Source organism: Myotis nattereri (assembly GCF_964212035.1).
Source record: "Myotis nattereri genome assembly, chromosome: 3".
NCBI lineage: Eukaryota > Metazoa > Chordata > Mammalia > Chiroptera > Vespertilionidae > Myotis > Myotis nattereri.
The window spans coordinates 89,436,284-89,458,185 of NC_138077.1; the positions used below are offsets into that span (position 1 = coordinate 89,436,284).

General features: G+C 37.0%; 1 protein-coding gene across 4 annotated transcripts in view; it reads right to left on the minus strand.

Moving 5' to 3' along the window:
- Positions 1-21,902, minus strand: part of CADM2 (cell adhesion molecule 2) — a 1,196,033-nt gene that overhangs the window by 66,289 nt on the left and 1,107,842 nt on the right. For 2 of the 4 annotated variants that reach the window (XM_081086795.1, XM_081086796.1), the window contains one exon: positions 13,402-13,521. The exons of the other annotated variants lie outside the window; for them this stretch is intronic. In XM_081086795.1, the coding sequence (XP_080942921.1) occupies positions 13,402-13,521 (120 nt within the window). The remainder of the gene's footprint in view (positions 1-13,401; positions 13,522-21,902) is intronic. 4 annotated transcript variants of the gene reach the window in all.

The following is a 21,902-nucleotide window of genomic DNA, read 5'->3' on the forward strand; positions in this document are numbered from 1 at the left end:
AAGAGTTGAGAAACACATTGGAATTCACATAGCTGACTGGGGTCCAAAGAGATAAATTGCCTTGCCTAAGATCACATGCTCAGAGGTCAAATAAGGATGACATCAAAATATCAAATATCCTGCCCCCAGAAATTACTGTCACTGTCTCATGCTGAGTCTGAATGTGGTATTGCTTGTGAACCCAGGGAAAGAATGACTGTACACTGAGAACATGCTGAATACTATTTTTAGTTTTTAGTAAATACCATTTCATTTAAAAAAGATACTCTAAAAATCCCACATTGATATATTATCATGGGAAACTCTTACATTGATTGATATATTGCCAAAAATTGATTAGATAAATTAAAATACTGATATAAAGTAGGAAAATGAACTGTTAGCACTTCCTTCTCACTTGCACTTTTTTTCTTTTGACTTAAACTGAAATTGGAATATATTTTGGATTTAACCTGGCAGGACTAAAAGAAAAGTATATGAGGATTTGTTTTTAGTTCCCTAAAACAGCATTTTGAGATGCAGTAAATTTCCAAAGGCCTAATTCTCAAACTACGGAATAGGTTACCTAGAAATATGAGAAAAAATACCTTTACTCTTCTTACTCTTTTAAAAACTATTCTACAATCCCACTCTGAACAAAACTTTCTGTTCTGTCAGTGCTAAAACATGGAGGGACACAAAGTGTAATACAGACAAACAGGTAACTTTCATTCTTTTTATTTCACATGTTTTCTGTCAACCAACTTAACTGAATTAATAATATACACATACTTTAGAAACAGTAAAGACATATATGTATATTATGTTACTTATTAAGGACTGTGATTACTGTTTCTAAATCTTTACTAAAGACAATGATTTTTTTCTGAAAAGCTCTTATCTTAAGACTGATAAATATTTGTCTATGTGACACTAAAATTCCTTTAATAGAAAGTTAATGACATACACTGAGTGGCCAGATTATTATGACCACCTGACATCTGTAGGCAAATTAGCTGTACACTGCATCATATGGGATATGGTAGCCGAAGGCCTGTTTGAACACCTTTGCTGTCTGCAGTTCCCAAGATAAAATGTCTCCAATTCGCACAGGAACACAAGGATTGGACAGTCGAGCATAGGAAAAAAGTCATGCGGTCCGATGAATCACATTTCCAGTTGCATCATGCAGATGGCAGAGTGAGAATTTGGTGGAAACATCATGAAATCATGCATCCCACATGCATGCATGAGTACAACCCTTCAAGCTGGTGGGGGCAGTGTTACGGTTTGGGGCATGTTTTCCTGGCACAATTTGGGCCCTTTAATTCATGTGGAGCACCATCTGAATAGCACAACATACCTAAGTATCGTTGCTGATCAAGTTCATCCTATCATGTTGATGGCGTATCCCAATGGAGACGGCTTCTTCCAACAAGACAATGTGCCATGCCATGGTGCTCATGTTGTGCAGGAGTGGTTTCAAGAACATGACGGAGACTTTACCTTGCTTAGGTGGCCCCCACAATCACCAGATCTCAATCCAATTAAGCATTTGTGGGATGAAGTTAAAAGAGCCATCAGGCAGCGGGTTCCACAACCATCAAATCTCACAGACCTGGACAATGCTATTCATCAGGCCTAGTGTCAGATTCCTCACATCACCTTTCAACATCTTGTGGAGTCAATGCCAAGAAGAATCGCTGCAGTATTGAAGGCAAAAGGTGGCCCAACGAAGTGCTGATGTGGTGGTCATAATCTGGCCACTCAGTGTATACATATATCAGTTGATTATTAACTTAAGGTTGGCTCATTTTTAGAGACCCCCAACTGGAACCATGATTTTCAAAGCATTTAATTCAAACAGAAATCATTTCAGTCCATACAAGTATATTTGAGAATATTTCAAATGAGGACTCTCTTACTACTTAATGAATTGGATAGGAATTTTTCACACCGACATTTAAGGTGATTATCTCTTGGAAATCAGGATATTTACCATAAATGATAAAAAATAGATTTTAAAAGACTTTTTAAAAATATACCAACAAAGTCTAGCCTCATCAAGCTTCATAATCTGTTCTCTCATATAGAGTGTTTTTCTCTTTTCAATTGTTGCCTTAACAGGGAAATTATATATTGAAATGAGTTGGGAGCACTGTTATTTTACCACAATTACTAGCTCCATTACTAATTTTCTATTACAGACTTGTAATATGTATATTAATGAGAAAAATCTAAAACTAAATTAAAATCTGTTTTCTAATCACCTTGAATGATCAAATGAGATGACATATTTTATTGTGTTTGTTTATTTGTTTGTTTTTGTTTTTTAGAGAGAAAGGAGGAGAAAGAGATAAAGGGAATCAAACCAGAGACCTCTTGATTTATAGGTTGACACTCAACCACTGAGCCACACAAGCTGGGCTAGATGACATATTTTAAACAGATCACGTGACTTTCTAAATACATAAGTCTCTGCTGTTCATTTTCCTTTTGGTCCCCAAATCAATCATCCATCCTTTTTTGCCTTGCTCTGTGCTCTGAGAGGTAACTTCTCCGCATTGCTTCATCCAGATTTCTTGACCTCTGATTTCCAGTTAGATTCAATTAATGAAAAGGTTTGGAAAGCAGAAGAAAGAGACCCACTATTGACCCTTTGTCCCCAATGTCGCCACTTGATTTAGGTTTGGATACCGGCTGTGTCCTTTGACTGCTGCTCTTTTCAAGCTGCCACTTTTCTGCCTCTAGTTTTTCTCCAACTAGAATAACCCATGCATTTTCTCCATATTCAGGAGCAAGTTGCTATGAGAGTACTCTCTCCTGCTTCTCTCATCATTTATGAGTTCCCCAAACTCAGCCCATGTTTCTGTGAAAGGTTCATTAAAAAGTCTATAGTTACACCATTTGGAGACTACAATCAGCTTCTGCTAATATCTGAATAACATTATCTAAACTAGAAAAACGTTTGTAATTAATATTTTAAGAACACGACTTCAAGGGAAAAATGCATTAAGTCCATTAAATGCAGTTTAATCCAGACTATTCTAGAAGAGCATTCTGCTTCTTTATTACAGAATCTGATTCTTAGACATCAAAATTGGTTCAAAAGCTTTTTAAAAAATATGTTTTTCAATCAATCTAATCCAATATCTCATGTTAGTTCAAATTTGTTTTTTTCTCCACTAAACACTCATTGCTTAGCATTCTTTGCTTACTAGTAGATTAAATAAAATATCCGTTGGAATACTTCAGTTTCTTTAAATGAAAAATAAGTGGACTTAAATTAGGTATTTTTGTTTATTATGTTGAACAAAATTCCCTTTACACTAATGTAATTCTTTAAGCAGTATTGGTAAATAAAGTTTAATTTCTGTTCTTACTTACCTCTTCCAATTTATAGTAAATTTATTGACTCTTTTAATATGATTCAATTCAAATATGAACTGTGGAATTGTTACAAATCATTCGTTTCAAAAGGTTTTCTTGCAATAGTTTAAATCTGTGTTCCTGCTTGGACAATTTCTTTTTCTTAGTCATTTTTCTTAATCATTTAATAAAGGTATTTCTCTATTTAAAAGTCAGCGTCACTGCAGCTCAGGCATAAGCAGTTCTGATACTAAAATTGCATGAATATTTTGTACGTATTTGAGAACTCATTCGGAAAAATCTGTTTCCTTGTCTTGCCTTCATCTTATGCTCACTTTGCATCAAGTAGTTTATAATTTTCTGGCCACAGGTTATTTTAAATGAGTACAGAAAGCTAGCAAAAATTATTGAAATCTAGATAAATAAGAAACCACTGTATTATAGAAACAAAAGATATTTTAAAATATTACAATTATCCAAGCACTTATTGCAATTGTACCAACTCCCCAGGATTCATAGATTATATTAGATCCTTCTCAGAAATTATGCTTTGTGCCATTTGCTCTTATTTATTGTCTCGGCAGAAAGTTCCAGCTGAAGTCAAGGTCACCTTCTGTCCCAAAGTTGGTTTAATTAGTATCAATTCGGTGTTTCACCGAGCTTACATAGGAGGTTATTAACTGTGTTTTTCATGTGGAGTGTCAAAGAAGCAAGAGCTGTGCCGGCAATCTTTTCAGCTTCAGAGGCACTGCTCATAAATTTAATTCATTGGTTAGTAAGAAAGATACAACCAGTTTAGTTTATTAATGACTTTTAAAGTAATTTTAAACATGTTCTAGAAATACATTTATTCACATATGCAGGCTGACTTTTTAAAATATAAAATAGATTACCATCCTAATAATAAGTAATTTATTTAGTCTTGATATTTATAAGTGACAAGCTTTCTAGAATGTAATAATTATGAAAATTTTTTAATTCAATATTTAGATGTATATGCATATTATATAAAATGAATTAAAGAAAATGGCACATGGTCTTCTAGTGAACATTTTCTTTTCTTCCTTGGAGGTTGTTTTGCAGGAATTGTATGTATTATTAGATTATATTAAAATCTAGGATTATTACCATATAATCAATGAAGACACTCTTACATTTATAGAAGTAAAAAAAACCAAAAACCTGTTTATTTAAAATAAATGTAAATGAATAGAACAGATGTTTCTGTTCAAATTGATCTAAGTAAAATAAATAAACAAACTGAAAATTAAACTCTTAAAAATGTTTGATGCTGTAAATTGCCCAGGACTCAAGTGTCCTTAGCAAATAGAATGGAGCAGAAGTGTTCTGCTTTCCATAAGAAATAGGTAAATATTCAAAGTTTTTCAAAGTTTTTCCCAGAGTTCAACTTCATAACCAGTGATATGTATTCTTACTCCAGACAAGACCTACTGGAATAGAAAGGACAACTTTAGCATCCCATGCTACCTTAGAATAACCTCATCTGCAAATGTGTGGGTCCATAGCTGACCTAAATAAAGAGCAGGAACCCCCACTCAGCATGCGCACTCATGTCCTGTCTCAGCTTAACAATATGGTGCTAGTAAGCAAGGCTGGGAGTGCCGGCAACTATGGAGCTATGTGTTGCTTGTTTTTCCCCCAGTAAGAAACACTCTTAGTATCCTATTTTCATTATGTACAATGTTTCGTATATTTAATTTTGAAACTGAGTCAACTTCATATAATCATTACAATATAATAAATTTTCAAAAACCTAATGGAAATTTAGCTAAAATTATAGTTCAAATGTGGAAACCTGATTTTTTTCTGATAAGCAGGTCTCTTTATATGGACCATCTGGAAACTGAATGATTGCTTGATTTTTGTCAAGTGAAAAAAACACCAACATATTGGCACTAAATTTTTAAAATCTTATAACACCATGCAAATTGTGTTTTATTTCCACCAATAAAACCAGAAACATCTTTAATAGCTAACCACTCATAATATAAGCTCATAAACAACTTCTTGATTTACATACATTCAGATTTAACTGTTTCAAGTTGATATATTTTACAATTGTGAGTGCTCGTCTTGAAGCTTTCCATAGTCACTAACTTAGAGCTAGAATGATTTTACTCCATTTTTTCTCAGTGCTGGCTTTCTTTTTCTTTTATTCTGATAAATGCTTCTTTATCTCTTTGTATTCAATTTTTAATGTATATAATTCAAAAGGGAAGGAGAAGACACATTATTGAAGCCACATAGAAATATAGACTGGAGTTTCTGTAGGCATGAAAAAAATAGAGGATAGAAGCACAGGCCAGATCATTATCACTTTTTTTAATCTGAATTAATTAAACAGATGCTTCAGATAGTTGTTTGAAATGTACATGCATGCATTTTGTGTTTATTTTACTTTAGCATATTATATTTTGAATCTAGAGACATTACATAATAATTGATGTAAAGGGGTCTACATATAAAACACTACTTCATAGTCAATATTTTAGGCAATTGTAGTTAACTTAAAGTGCCCATATTAAATAGGAGTAGAATTTTATAATTCATCTCAATTTCTCTATGCTGGCACAAATAAATACTGCAGCAGCTTTAAATACTGCAGCAGCTTTTCATTTGCAATAGTGTAACATTGTGTACATGATTTATTTTTTACAAGTCACTAATCTTCAAAAAATCTACAAAAAAAGTGATTATTTATTTATTATTTTTTCATCCTCACCGGAGGATATTTTTTTCCATTGATTTTTAGAGAGAGTGGAAAAGAGGTGGAAAGACAGGGAGAAACATAGGTGTGAAAGAAACACATTGATGGGTTGCTTCCTGCACATGCCCTGACCAGGGCCGGGGCCTGGGAGGAGCCTACAACAGAGGTACATGGCCTTGACCAGAATTGAACACAGGACCCTTACTTAGGTCCACAGACCAACACTCTATGCACTGAGCCAAACTGGCTATGGCTAAAAGCAATTATTTATTAAGATCTTTTGATCAGCAATGTTTTAGGATTATACTTAATGCTCAAACAGGTCCCTAAGGTCACATACAATTAAATAATTCAGTTTCATTATTCACATGATTTAAAAATACAATAGCGGCATATGGACTAAAAATTCTAGATTGCTGGTATATTCATTCTAGATATATGCTATAATTCACCTTAGTCTACATGAATTATTTAAAATATTTTATTATATTTTTAAACACAAGTAACACATTTACTGTATAATTTAATTGTGAAGAATTGAGTATGTGTAATGTAAGTTCTTGACATTAACCTTTTGATTGTTGAGGTATCCATTTCAAATGTCATCCAGGTTGAATAAACATATTGCTAGCAACATGATGCAGTTACTAGCAAAACAACCAGATAAAGACTAGGCTGCCCACCTCTGAAGTTCCCTCTTTCAGAAAGCCCTGGGTAACCTAGATGACTGACTGCTTTGAGTAATTCTGCTCCTCCCTTTCCACACCTTCATTCCCTTTCTTGTGTTTTCGCTTTAAAATCACCAATAAAGAGTGAAACTGCGAAACCCTAGACACCCCACCACTGGACCCTGATAAAGACAGTCCTCGGTCTCTGAATTTGCTTGTTCTTTCTTTCTACCTGTGACCTCACGGTGTGGTCCTCCAAGACTTGAGAATAATAAATTGTGTTCAATGTTCCTTGATAGCTTCTTACTGGAGTTTATCATAAGAATCACAAGGGCTGGTCCAGCCACAACACTGGCTTGGTGAAGAAATGTCTGTGGGAGCTCCAAGTAAAAGGAGCCCAGGCGAGTGCCTCAGGCATTCCCAACCAAGCCTGGGACCAACACAAAGCACCCATCTCTACATTTTGTGAGGTTGTTCAATTATTACTCTAATTACACATCCATAGTTTGACCATGGTTGACTTCCTAAATTTAAAAAAAAGTCCTTTGTTTTTGTTTTGCAGTGCCATTCTGGAATAAGGTTCCAATGCAATTAATCTCATTATAATCTATAAATTGGTTGAGATTACTATATAAATGATGTAAATTTATTAATATAAAGTTATTCCACCATTTCAAAATCTGATGTTAAGCCAAATCTATATTTAAACCAATAATTCATTTGGATTTTTACATAGATTGTATAAACCATTTTACTATCACTCAAGGGTTTCCTCCCTTTGAAATTTAAATTTTATAATATGACATATACATTAGAGGCCCAATGCACGACATTCATGCACTGGGGGGGAGCCCTCAGACCAGCCTGCACCCTCTCATAGTCTGGGACCCCCAGGGGGTCCTTAGTGCTGCCCCAGAGGCAGGAGAGGCTCCCGCCACAACCGCTGCTCTGGCCAGCCTTGAGCCCAGCTTAGGGCTGAACAGCGCTCCCCCTGTGTGAGCGCACTGACCACCAGGGGGCAGCTCGTGCATTGAGCGTCTGCCCTCTGGTGGTCAGTGCATGTCATAGTGACTGGTAGTTCAGCCATTTCGTCGATATTCATATTAACATTTTGTTATATAGGATATGTTCTCTCCATACCTGTTACTTTTAGAGCATTTACAGTCTTGCAGAGATTAAAACAAATAGCAATTAGGAATTTCATTTTTCTGCCTTGATAAGTATAAAAGTTAATTGCAAATTCTAATTAAAAATTTTATGATAGACATAGCCATTGATATATTTCACTGTATCATATATGTTTACTAAAATTTTAATACCTTTATATCATCTATAAATTGAGGGTACTACTAAAGATTCCTAGGTTATGACATAGTAATTATGAAATTTAAATTGTGTAATATGATACAAATAGAAAATACTTTCAAGTTAAACACACCATGCTATTATAATATTAATAGTAAAAATCACATGAGGTCATTTGGAACAATTTTATGAATGATCATATTTAACTCATTAAAATTTATCACAGATGACCTTATAATATTCCAAATTTATAAGAGAGTGTGTATATGTCTTCTAAATTGAACAATAGGGCTAACCAGGCCACTAGTTTTTAAAAAGTAAACACACACACACACACACACACACACACACACACACTGCCATAACAACTCCATTTCCAAAACTATAAATTGAAATGTGTTATAGCAATGGTCTTTTGTAATGAAAAACATTTAAGAGATTTATAAAATTTTCAAATTTTAGATATATAATATCCTATCTAATAAAAGAGAAACATGGTAATTGGCGTACGACCGCTACCCTTCCCATTGGCTAATCAGGGCAATATGCAAATTAACTGCCAGCCAAGATGGCGGCTGGCAGCCAGGCAGCTAAAACTGACATGAGGCTTGCTTGCTTCAGTGATGGAGGACTGCAACGTTCCCCGCCTGCCTTGGCCGCCTCTGAGCCTGCAGTTTAAGAAACATTGTAACAAATATAGAAGCTAAACAAAACCCCAGAAACCTGCTTTCAGCGAGCTGGGATCTCAGAGCTGGAGTTGATACAGAATTTCGATTATAGAACCAAAACAAACCAGATACCTTCTTTCAGCAGCAGAGGCCTCAGAGCTGGAGCCAGGCTAAAGCTGGCCCAGAATAAAAAAGAAAAAAAAAGAAGCGGTTGGGAGCTTCAGTCCCAGCCTGAAAACAGCCCTCAGCCCCTCACCCAGGCTGGCCAGGTACCCCAGTGGGGACCCCCGCCCTGATCCAGGACACCCTTCAGGGCAAACCAGCCAGCCCCACCCATGCACCAGGCCTCTATCCTATATAGTAAAAGGGTAATATGCCTCCCAGCACTGGGATCAGTGGAGCCGAGAGGCCTCCCGGCACTGGGATCAACGTGACAGGGGGCAGCGCCCAAACCCCCTGATTGCCCTGCGGCTCTGTGTGTGACAGGGGGTGGGGCCACAACCTCCCTATCGGCCCTGCTCTGTTCCTGACAGGGGAAGGCGTCCCAACCCCCTGATCGGCCCTGCTCTGTGCCTGATAGGGGGGAACTCCCCAACCCCCTGATCGCCCTGCGGCTCTGTGTGTGACAGGGTGCGGCACCCCAACCCCCTGATCGGCCCTGCTCTGTGTGTGACGGGGTAGAGCCATAACCTCCCCATCGGCCCTGCCCTGCGTGTGAGAGTGGCGGAGCCCCAACCCCCTGATCGGCCCTGCTCTGTGGGTGATACAGGGCGGCGCCCTAACCCCCCCACCCCCACGGGCCCTGCTCTGTGTGTGATGGGGTAGAGCCATAACCTCCCCATCGGCCCTGCTCTGAGTGTGACAGGGTGCGGCACCCCAACCCCCTGATCGGCCCTGCTCTGTGTGTGACAGGGGGCAGGGCCCCAACTCCCCTATCGGTCCTACTCTGTGAGTGACAGGGGAAGCTCCTCAACCCCCTGATCGACCCTGCTCTGTGCGTGACAGGGGGGAGCTCCCAAACCCCCTGATGGGCCCTGCTCTGTGCATGACAGGGGGTGGCGCCCCAAGCCCTGATGGGTCCTGCTCTGTGTGTGAAAGGGGGTGGCGCCGCAACCTCCCCATCGACCCTGACTTGAGTGTGACAGGGGGCGTTGCCCCAACCCCCCAATCAGCCCTACCCTGAGCGTGACTGAGGGTGGCATCGCAACCTCCCAATCCGCCCTGCTCTGTGCATGACAGGGGGTGGCACCCCAACTCTCCAATCGGCCCTGCTCTGAGCCCAACCAGGGGCTGCACCTAGGGATTAGGCCTGCCCTCTGCCACCCGGGGGCAGGCCTAAGCCAGCAGGTCATTATCTCCCGAGGGGTCCCAGACTGCGAGAGGGCACAGGCCGGGCTGAGGGACCTCCTCTCCCCACCCTGAGTGCACAAATATTTGTGCACCAGGCCTCTAGTTCTATATAATAAAAGGGTAATATGCAAATTGACTCTAATGGCAGAATGACTAGAATGACCACCGGACCAGTCACTATGAGGTGCACTGACCACTTTTTGGTCCCTTTTCCCAGCCAGCAGGCTCCAATCACCTGATGGCCACCCACGGTGGGGGCAGGGCTGGCACGCGGGCAGGAACAGCTGACCTCTCGGTCCCTTTCCCCGGCTGTCAAGTACCAATCGCCTGATGGTGAATGGAGAACCAAGGGTGGGTGGTGGCAGAGGGCAGGGATGGATGCGGGCAACTGGGGAAGATGGCCCTGATTGCATGCCAGGCCTAGGGACTGTACCCTCACATGAATTTTGGGCACCAGGCCTCTAGTCTATAATAATAAAAGCTTAATATGCTAATTAGACCAGACAGCTGAACAACCTTCCGGATGACCTTCCGGATGAAGCCAGGGCTGTAAGGGCCAAGGCAGGGCAGGGCTGCGAGGGCCAAGCCCCTTGCACGAATTCCGTGCATCAGGCCTCTAGTTTATAATATTTGAGGAAATTACAGATAAACCTAATAAAATCAAATGTATTTAGTTTACTTCATATGTTTACCTAATTTTCATTCACATTATTGAATGAGAGAAAGTTATGAAACAAACTTTTAAAAAAATCCGTAAGCTAAAAATATTTTCTTTACTTTTCAGCTTTTGGTAGAAAACATATTCTTACGATATTTTAAAGATAATATTGAAACACTTTTCACTAATTTATAAATAAATTAATTCCATTGAAAATATAATGGCATTTGAAAGCTCTAAGGTAATAGGCAATACACAAATAAGGGAGTATAACATAGTGACTTAAAAGGGGTAGAGTATAACATTTTAAAGAAATGTTTATGTAGTGACTGGATTTTCCATTTTTTCAGTTATGAACTGCAACATTTATCATGCAGGTGAGCTGGGTGACTTCCTTTAGTCCCCAGTTGTTTAAGATAGGATGGAAAATAGGCATTAGACTGACATGCAATGGCAGTGCTACTATTTTTTTCTATATAAAATAGATAGTATGTATTGACTAATGTACAAAATACATTTCTTTCCATGCATATCGGTGTCATTTGAAAAACATCTTTTCACTATTGGTTAAAACAGTGTGTGTGTGTGTGTGTGTGTGTGTTTCTTTGAAGTTTGTTCACTTGTACATTTATATTAGGGAGACTAATTATTTTAGCATTTTTAATGTCCATAATGTAAAGTTCTCAAAAAATCAAAGGGAATTTATAAATAATTGAATTTACCTGAAAAATATAAAATTGATTTCATTTTATTTAATAGGCTGCTAAAATGCAATAGGCAACATTTCAAGATACACATGAACAAATATAAAAGAATGTTGTGAAACACTCCATTTAAAATAAAACACTTTTCTCTTAGTCATATATATGTCAGACTAAGGAAGATGAACACTTTTCTAATTAAACACCAACACTGGTTATTTTGTGGGGAAATGCATTAAGTTTATTGTTAGTGATTTTCAATGCAATAGCTTTAACTTCTATAACTTTAGGACCTGGCATAGTCCCATATATATAGCAGGTGCTCAATGACTATTTGTTAAAGAAGGACACCATAACTGATTAATGGCTATTGGTAGGTCTTTAAAATAAAAATTCAAATCAACATGTTTCCCTCCTTTTCTATCAAGTTGATTTGATTGTACAATTGGAACTTAATATTATTTAGATTTTGTTAGTATGGATTAATTATATTTAATTTGAATCACTGTTTGTAAAAATCTTCAAAAATTATAAAGCAAAGTAGAATTTTAGATAGCTTTCATTTTATAATCATACAGTATTATTTACCTTTTCCTTCATCTTTATTATTTTCTTCCCACTTTTATGTAAATTGCTATTAGAAATATCTTAAACACTTCTCACTTGTACATTTAACTCAAATACAATTTATTTAGTAATCATTAAATAAACTTAGGTATTTTTGACAAGTTCTTATTGCTACTATCATCAAACTTTGCTATCAATCCTTTAGCTACAAATCTTGTACATTGTATAGTATAGTTGGCATGACTATTAAAAATTAGCAATTATCAAATACAATTTTTTGGAACAAGAGAAAAAAATACTATGATAACTGCAAAGTGAAAGCTGGCAACTCATTTTAAATATTGAGAATGAATAAAAATTTCAAGAAAACCAAATAGTGTAACTGAACAAGCTTTACAAGTGAATGAAAATAATTCAAAGCCTGCCCTTGATACAGCTTTAATTACATATATATTAATGTAACATCCTCATGATTTCAAGTTAAATTGTCAAGTTTAATACATATTAGTATAGCCAACATGACAAAAAACATGTATAAAAAACAAAAAAAAAGACTTAAGACAAATTTTCTCTGAATGCTGTTTATGCAGAAATAAAGTTTAATGTGTTTTTTGTAATGCACTCAACTCTTTATTTCTTTATCATTTGCTAACCACTTAATGACTGCTCAGGAATGCTTTTTTATATTTCTGAATCATATGTAATTATTTTTTTTTGTCCTAAAGAATTATTTCAATTTCTTTAAGGTTGCAATCCTTGAGGCAAAAATGCTTATTAACAAACTGATACCAGGAATTACTCCTGGAGCCAATATCAAATACTACCATCCTGGAAACTCTAGAACATTTGCTTTAGAACATCATACTAGAATAAGCAGATCCACTCAGCAAATTATTTTAGGGTAATAGGTTGAATATTGGCTTAAAAGTTCTATATTTTTTATGGTTTATAATGACCATAGATTATGTCAAGTTTAGAACAAATTCAACACTAGGCATTTTAATCTGGTTACAGACAAACAACAGTTCTTTAACATTAAACTAGAACCTCAAAAAAGCAAAAGTTATTTCTGCATCCTTGAACATGTTATTTCTTTGTCTGCATTGAAAAGGCAAGGCAAAAAAACATTGCCCCATGTTCAGATTTTAAATTTGCTCAATGCTGTAGAACTCCATAGGTTTTTAACCTATATTCTGGAATATTTTCATAATAGTCATAAGTGACACTAAAAATTAAAATATAACATTTGTCTTATATTCTATTCCAATCATCCTAATTGATTGTAAGTTAGGTGATTTACTTACTTATTATTAAGTAAAATTGGATCTTAAGTTTTCTACCCCTTAAAAAATCCCTTAAAGCTCCATTAAATGTGTTTTCCAGGCCATAACAAAGAAGGATACTGTACCTCTTATGCTCTTGGTTGTTGCAGATGTGGTTGGGCTGGTTGTTATGGCTACAGTGGTTGTGACTGTTGCAGTGGTAAGGGAGGGGATGATAGTAGTGGGAAGCAAAGTGTTGGGAACATCTGGTGAGTGGAAAAAAACAAAATATAAAACAAAATCATATCATGCAAACAAAAGACAAACTCAAATGATTCAAATTACAAAAATACATACATCTTATTTGGGTTTAACATTAACAAGCTTTAACAAGATTATCAGGTACAAAGCTGGCTGTACCTCACAGTTCTTGCCATTTTTTGTTCACTTTCATTTCATGCTCCTACACAAAGTAAAAACTCGGAGCGATGTTTGAGAATAAACAGATTGTTCACAATATTTAGAGTGAAATTTAAAGTGACAAGAATTCATTTGTTCACAGAGTCATTTAAAAAGTTGGACATGCAATAGCAAAATACAGATAGGTAAAACAAAAAATGACATGCTTTGTCGAAGACGTAAACAAAGAAACAACACGACAGAACTGAACACAAATAACATCACCATATAAGGTTAAAGAAATGTTATGGATGGGTGAGTATATGCATGTTAAAGGCTTTTTTATTTTTTTCATTTAAGAAAACTTAATGATAGGAAATAAATAGGATGAGAGTGATCTTTAGAAACAAAAATAAGCCAATTGTTATTATATTACTTTATTTTTCCTTTTCTCACAAATGATGTTAATGCACATTTGGAGTCTTGCAGTTCTTACCCTGATTAGCTGGTAACGCCTTCTAAAATTTTGCAGTACCTAGAAGTCTTTAACAAGTATTGAGTCAACTAGCATGAAACCCAATATTCTGAAAGGTTTATGATTTATTTTATTTGGCATACCTAGGAGAAGTTATTGAACATATACTTGAACGTAACATTCAACCCTTAATCTGTAATTAGTAAAAGTTGCCAAAGTTAACAGTAGATCCAAATATAGGGAACATACTAAACAGAATAAATGCCTCAGAGTTTAACACCAAAATTGTACTTTCTGTCACTCAAAATGAGCTGAAAAATTGAAGAGCAGCATAGAGTATAATAAAACAATATAGCCAGTGTCAAACTGTGGGGACCGCAATAAGATCTTCAGAGAGTCAAATCTCGTCTCAAGTGGATAGGCATATCATTTACACAGTAAGGGAATTAGAAACAGTTCACAAATTACCTATAATTACAGTGCCAGGATTTGATTTTACATGTTTTCCACACAGCCCTGATGTATTCAGAGTGTTTGACAGATTATTTTGCTACTAAAAGGCTTCCTGTCAGTCTTTCTATTAAAGTCTTTGAGTCACACCAAAATTTTTCTATTTCTTTGCTTCTGATAAATAGCCCTACTGGATATTCAGACTTTAACCTGATGAATTATCTACTCTGGAGACGCAGCAAAGCACATGAGGTCACTCTCTTATCTTCCTGGCAAGTCAAATTTAAGAAAATAACCTTCTGAAAACTCAGTGTTACTATGTTAATCACCAGGGAAAATGAGTATTTCCTGGAATGTGATTATCATGGTCATAAAGTAGAACTGACTTTCATCATAAATGAATAAATATTATGTTTATGAGCATGATCACTTCTTGTTTACTAATTTTTACAGTACCGTCTTATTTTATTTTTTAGCAAAGATTTTTCTTCCTCATAGGAGGATATGTCTTTTATTGATGAGAGAGAGAGAGAGAGAGAGAGAGAGAGAGAGAGAGAGAGGTGAGAAATATCAATTGGTTGCCTCCTGCACCCACCAGACCAGGGATTGAACCTACAACCTTTTGGTGTAAGAAAGGAAGAATGTTCCAACTAATTGAGCAACCTGGCAAGGACAATAACTTTTTTTTTTCATTGTTAGCTTTCCTAAATAGTTTATAAAGGCTAAAGGTAAATGATATATGTTTTTTAAATTAAAAAAACATGAATTTAATCTTCATATATTATCCAAAATAAAAAATATATTCTTCATCTACTTATTTTTTAGGATCTTAAAATATATGTATTTAATTAATGCAAAGGGAAATATTTCCCAGGGCTATCAAATGTAAGAATCCTATATAATAACAGAATAATATACAAACTGACTGAACAGCCGAACAGTGGAATGACCATCCAGAAAACCATCCGGGAGCACGCTATGACACCCACTGGTGCCAGGCCAGCCAAGGCAGGTGTGATGCAATTGGTCAGGGGCCCGGCCATCGCCCCATTATCACCCCCCAGAGGGCGGCCCAGGCCACTGACCAGTGGGCTGCAGCAGGTGGGCGGGACCTCTCTCTGTGAGGGAAGCTGGGTCCTGGGTGTAGGCAGCCAAAGGGAAGCCAGTGCTGGCAGCTGGGAAAAGGAAGGCCTTCTCTTTCACAAAGTTCATGCATCAGGCCTCTAGTATATAATAATATTAGTTCTTTAAAACTTCATGTAAATAACCTTATTATAAATTATCAAATATTAGGTGTTTTGCTATCAGACAATGAGTTAAAATGATTCCACTGGATCTGAAAAGCAGCCTTTCAAAATTACTTTAACAAAGGATTGAATTACAAACAACGGGTTTTGCGTTGTTTTGTTTTGTTTTTAGTTTAGCCAAAACAAAAACAAAAATCAACAGCATGTGATTTGGTGTTTTTGTCCTTATTCCATATCAACTAAAATAGGTAATAATAAATCCTGATTTGTTTTGGATAGAGTCTATTATTACCAAGTATTATAAGCATTCTTGTATAAGTCACAAAATATCCTTATTTTCTGAAATTGTGAAAATGCATGGAATATATGCATTTTTCTAGGCTAATTTTCAAAGAACTTAAAAACAACAGGTTGTGGTTTTAAAGTGTCCAAATAAATGAGATAACACTACAAATTATTATTGACTCATAGTCTGGCTCCTGTTTATCTGTTCATCATCCTCTCTCATACTCCCCTCGACTTCATATATACATAAAAACTAATAGGCTGAAAGTAATTTGGTGCAAAGCACCTTGGCCGATATGAAAACTGGATCAAGACAATAACTTGTATAAGAAATATTTCCCAGTAACTGGTACATATTTTGAGTCACCATTACTTCATTTCATCCTATGTGTTCTAAAACACTTTAGATCAGTGATGGCGAACCTATGACATACATGTCAGAGGTGACACAAGAACTCATTTTTTGGTTGATTTTTCTTTGTTAAATGGCATTTAAATATATAAAATAAATATCAAAAATATAAGTCTTTCTTTTACTATGGCTGCAAATATCAAAATTTTTCTATATGTGACATGGCACCAGAGTTAAGTTAGGGTTTTTCAAAATGCTGACATGCTGAGCTCAAAAGGTTCACCATCACTGCTTTAGATACATTGATTTTTTAAAAATATTTTAGGGTTTCTTAATGCTGTCTTTTTTTCTGCATATGAATGTTCAATCAAATATTTCAACTCTGTCAGGAATAGCAAAAGTTCAATAAACTAAATATTCAACACCCAATTAATCAGCATCAACAACAACTCAACAACATAAGATTAATTGGAATTAGTTGAAATCCTCAGAAATAACAAGAATATTATATGATACTCCTCTGCTATGAAAACTTTCTAAATGCTCTGAGTTTGTTGGTGTCAGAGTCCCCACCTGACAATTTCTAAAGAGAAGAACTTTGCATACTTATTGTTGAGAACCTAACACAGTTTAGAAGGTCAATAAACATTTACCAAGTGAATTTGGTCATAGCATTACAAACATATCCACATTTTATGGGATCTAGAAAAGTCTACATTTTTGACAGGGTATAATAATTAATATAGAACTGAAATATTTCATTACTTCTGTTCAAAAAATCCTTCTGTCTTCAATATAGAATGGCCATCATTTTTTTCTGAGGGATAAAATTTCAAGACAACTTATTAGGTCAAGAAATTTCCTTGTTAACAAAATATGCCTTTGCTCACACATCCTGCTACTTTGAAAGCAGTGTGATCCTGATCTGAGATCCATGTTCTCCATTCTTCTTATGCACTATATTCTTTTTAAGGGTGAAAGGCCAGGGGAGCTCACTAAACAGATCCTATTGTCATCAGTGGTGAGTGATCATAGCAAATTTATGAGTTGTTTATTATTTTCCCCATTAATGGATAAAACACCTTTGAGATAGAATTTCTTTGTCTCTACATAGGTGTTTGTTATATATGTGTATACATGTTATAAGTGTTATGTGTGACATATAGTATATTGCTAAGATAATATTTATTTACTTTGTATAAATCAGATTCCTCTACAACACTCCCATATGGAGATCATTTATTTTAGCTGCCTGATTGTAACTCTTCTCAAATCAAATATTAGTAAATGACTGTGCTCTCTTCCTAAGTTTAAATGCCCATCTCTCTGGTTTTCATTCCTAGAAGTGAGTTGCAATATTTGGCATCATTAACAATTGTTTAAAAATTCCTGATTTCATGTATTCACTTTTGGCCATTTATTTAAACACTGATTGTAAAATTGGAGCTACCTATTTTTTAAATATGAAACTGGGTACACTAGTACTAGTCACTTGCCTCATTTTTGATGTATCTGCAATCCTGGATCTTTTTTTAAAAAAACATTACACTGTTAATACAAATAATTCTCAATCAAATATGTATAGGTTATAAAATATGTTATTTTCTTCTCCTAATACATATCAATTTTTATTTTTCCAATAAGAATATTAAATTTATATGCAGAAAAATTATACATGTACACACTAATAAAAATAACCAAACCCTAGTTCAACATTAACTTACTAATTCTGTTTAAAAAGCAAGATAGCCGAAACCGGTTTGGCTCAGTGGATAGAGTGTCGGCCTTCAGACTGAAGGGTCCCGGGTTCGATTCCAGTCAAGGGCATGTACCTGGGTTGCAGGCACATCCCCAGTGGGAGATGTGCAGGAGACAGCTGATCGATGTTTCTCTCTCATCGATGTTTCTGGCTCTCTATCTCTCTCCCTTCCTCTCTGTAGAAAATCAATAAAATATATTTAAAAAAAAAAAAGCAAGATAATCTGCAGCCATAATAATAAGTGATTTGCTCACTATGACTTGTCAATTTTAGAAGTTATTAACATATTATTTACATATTAACATCCTATGATTAAAGAATGTTTGAATATAGATACTAAGATACATATAAATAAAATAGAGAAGTTAATGATATTTAATATAATTTATAAATATTAAAATTCACAAATGGTATCTACTTAATAGGTCAATAAATTCACTTCTCATTTTCTCTATAATGCAAAACCTGAGCTCACATTTTTATTGTTGCTTTCCTTGGAGTAGGTGTTAATAAAATACATTACATTTTCTATGTAGGCTAAAATTTTCATGTGCGTGAATATTGGATTATAAATAAATGTACTATAAATAATATGAGTAACTTCTATAAGAAACTAATCACTTGAAGAAGCACGATTTCAGTTCACACAACAAAGTTGTTGGATCAGAAAACTAAAATCTGTGTCCAGGGACCATGGCTAAACTTTATGATAAATGTATCAGTTTATTCTCTTTCCTGCTCAACACCCATGATTCTGATTTGAACCCCAAACTGCATCCACCATTGTTTTTGAGGCATCACAATGTTAAAGTTTTCTGAAACAACAGGGAGAGAGTTCCTTAGAGTATATATGCCTGGCTTTCTTTATTTCCCATAGTGCTAGATTTACCCGAACAAAGAAGCCAGAGCCCAGTACACAGGAAGACATCTGACCTTGATTCAAGTGCTTTCCCCAAATTCTAGACTGACTCCATTTATTCTCATTGCTGCCATGCTCTCATAGCCACATCCTATTTTATGGCAATAGCTTTCTCTTTCTTCTCTGTCCTTCCAAGTCCAGCTTAAATATGATCTCATTTATAAAGCACCCCCAATTCTGCAAAGAGTTAATGTCTTCATTCACTGTACTTTTAAGCACTTTGCACACAATCTCACACATAGTTATTACATAGTATACCACCAGGGTATTTATGTACATCTCTTTCTAGTAAACTGTAATCTCTGTCTTTATAAGTCAACTAGAGGCCCAGCACACAAAATCCTGTGTGAGTAGGGTCCTTAGGCCTCGCCTGTGATCAGGGCCATGTCCGACGTCCTGCAATGCCCGGTGATGCTCGCTGCCCTGCGGTACTCCACTACGCCCCCCGCCACTGCCCTGCGAGCTGCATGAAGCTCCCTGCCCTGCGACGCCCCGCGACGCTTGCTGCCGCTGCCCTGCAACACCCTGCAACGCTCCCCCCCCCCCCCGCCACGATGCTCTGTGTTGCTCTCTGCCACCAGTGCTGGACACTCTCCATGTTGTGATGGGATCCTGCGGGACTGGGCTAGGGACCGAGAGGTGGTCAGTGCACCTCATGGCGACTGGTCAAGCATTCGTTATGGTCCTGATGCCATTATGGTCACTGGCCTTTTATATATATAGATATGTCTTTATATTTAAAAATATCACTTTGCACAAACGTCCACCAGTAGATGAATGGATAAAACAGCTGTGGTACATTTACAAATAGGAATACTACTTAGACATAAAATATAAGGACATTTTACCTTTTGTAATCGCATGGAAGGATCTGAAGAACACTGTGCTAAGTGAAATAAGCCAGTCATACTATTTCAATCATATTTGCAATGGAATGAAAGAATAAAAATGCAGACAGACTCATAGATAGAGGGTAGCTGTCAGCTGCTGGGGTGAGTGTGGGACTTTGCGTGGGTGGTGTGTGAAGTGATTGAGCAAAAAAGAAAAAAAAGAAAGAATTCATGGAAATGGACAACAGTGTGGTGATTGTTGGGGGAAGGATGGGGGGATAGACAAGGGTATTAGGGTATGAATAGTGATGGATGGAGACTTGACATGAGGTGGTGCACACAGAAAACAGTGTACAGATGATGTGTGTAGAATTACATACTTGAAACCTGTATAATTCTGTTAACCAGCATCATCCCAATAAATCTAATAAAAAGGAAAAAATAATTAAAATATCACTTTGCTTTGGGACAAATTATTCTTATCCAACACCTCAGTATCACCCAATTCCTGTTTTAAACTAGCCTCTCTTTCTTTATGTATCTAATACAAAACACAACTCTCAACTTTTAGCCTGATTTCCACCTGCTCTGTGAAGATATCCTTGGCCAACTAAATTCAAACTGATTTCCCTTCTCTCTGAATATGCATCATGCTTTTGATTTATCTACTACTTTCCTCACATTGTTACTACTCTCCTGACCCCCCCCCCCATGACAATGATGTTTACATTCATAATATCTTACTATCTATGGGCAACCATACCCATAGCTATGTGCCTCTTGCTAGCTGCACGTCTCTGTCTCCCTCCCTCAGGTAAAAAATATTACAAAATAAAATGGGATGATATGGTAACATTTTAAAATTTTCTCTAATTTACATAATCAATTAATACCCTCTATTATTTTAACTCTTATCTATAATAATAAAAGTATAATATGCTGCCCTAACTGCTTTGGTTCAGTGGATAGAGCATCGGCCTGTGGACTGAAGGGTCCCAGGTTCGATTCAGGTCAAGGGCATGTACCTTGGTTGCAGGCACATCCCCAGTAGGAGGTGTGCAGGAGGCAGCTGATCAATGTTTCTCTCTCACCGATGTTTCTAACTCTCTGTCCCTCTCCCTTCCTCTCTGTAAAAAATCAATAAAATATATTAAAAAATTATAATATGCTAATTAGACTGGATGTCCTTCTGGGAGGAAGCTGGGGATGCAGCTGTAGGATCGAGGCAGCAGCCCATGGCTTCAAAGGAGGGATCCAGGCAGCCACGGCTGCGCAGGCCTACTCTTGCATGAATCTCATGCCTTGGGCCTCTAGTTAATAATAAAGTTCACCATACAAAGAATATACAACAAGGTCTTCCTGAAATCAGTGGTTGAAAACTGGAAGGCTGTAACATTCCTGAATTACCTATATTCATGAGCCAACAAGATGATAAAATATCAGAGATCAGAGACTTCTGTGCTTTCTAGGGTAACTTGCTCAATGTTTTGAATTTTACTGGGGCTTTGTAAATATGCTCTTTCTGGTGGTAGTGACAATGATATCAGAAGACTGGGAAGCCTATATAAGAAAGAGGGAATATGCAAATTGACCATCACACTGTCACAAAGATGGCGCCGCCCAGTCCCCTCAGTCCTGCAGGAGTTCCCCAGTCCTTTCAGCCCTGCCGGGGGTGGGGGGGAGGTGGCAGGTGCGTGATGCAGCTGAACCCACCCTCAGCCCCCCAGCTGCCCAGGAGCAGCCTGAAGTGCAGGCAAGCCTCAGATGGTGGCTGCCCAGCTACCCAAATCTGCCTGAGGCTCAGATAACCAGGGCCAGCTGAGGCTTGCACTGCTGGCAGTGGCAGCAGCAGAGGTGTGATGGGGGCGTCGCCTTCCCCTAATCACTGGGTCTCCTCCTGCCCTTGAGGTTTCTCAGACTGTGAGAGGGGG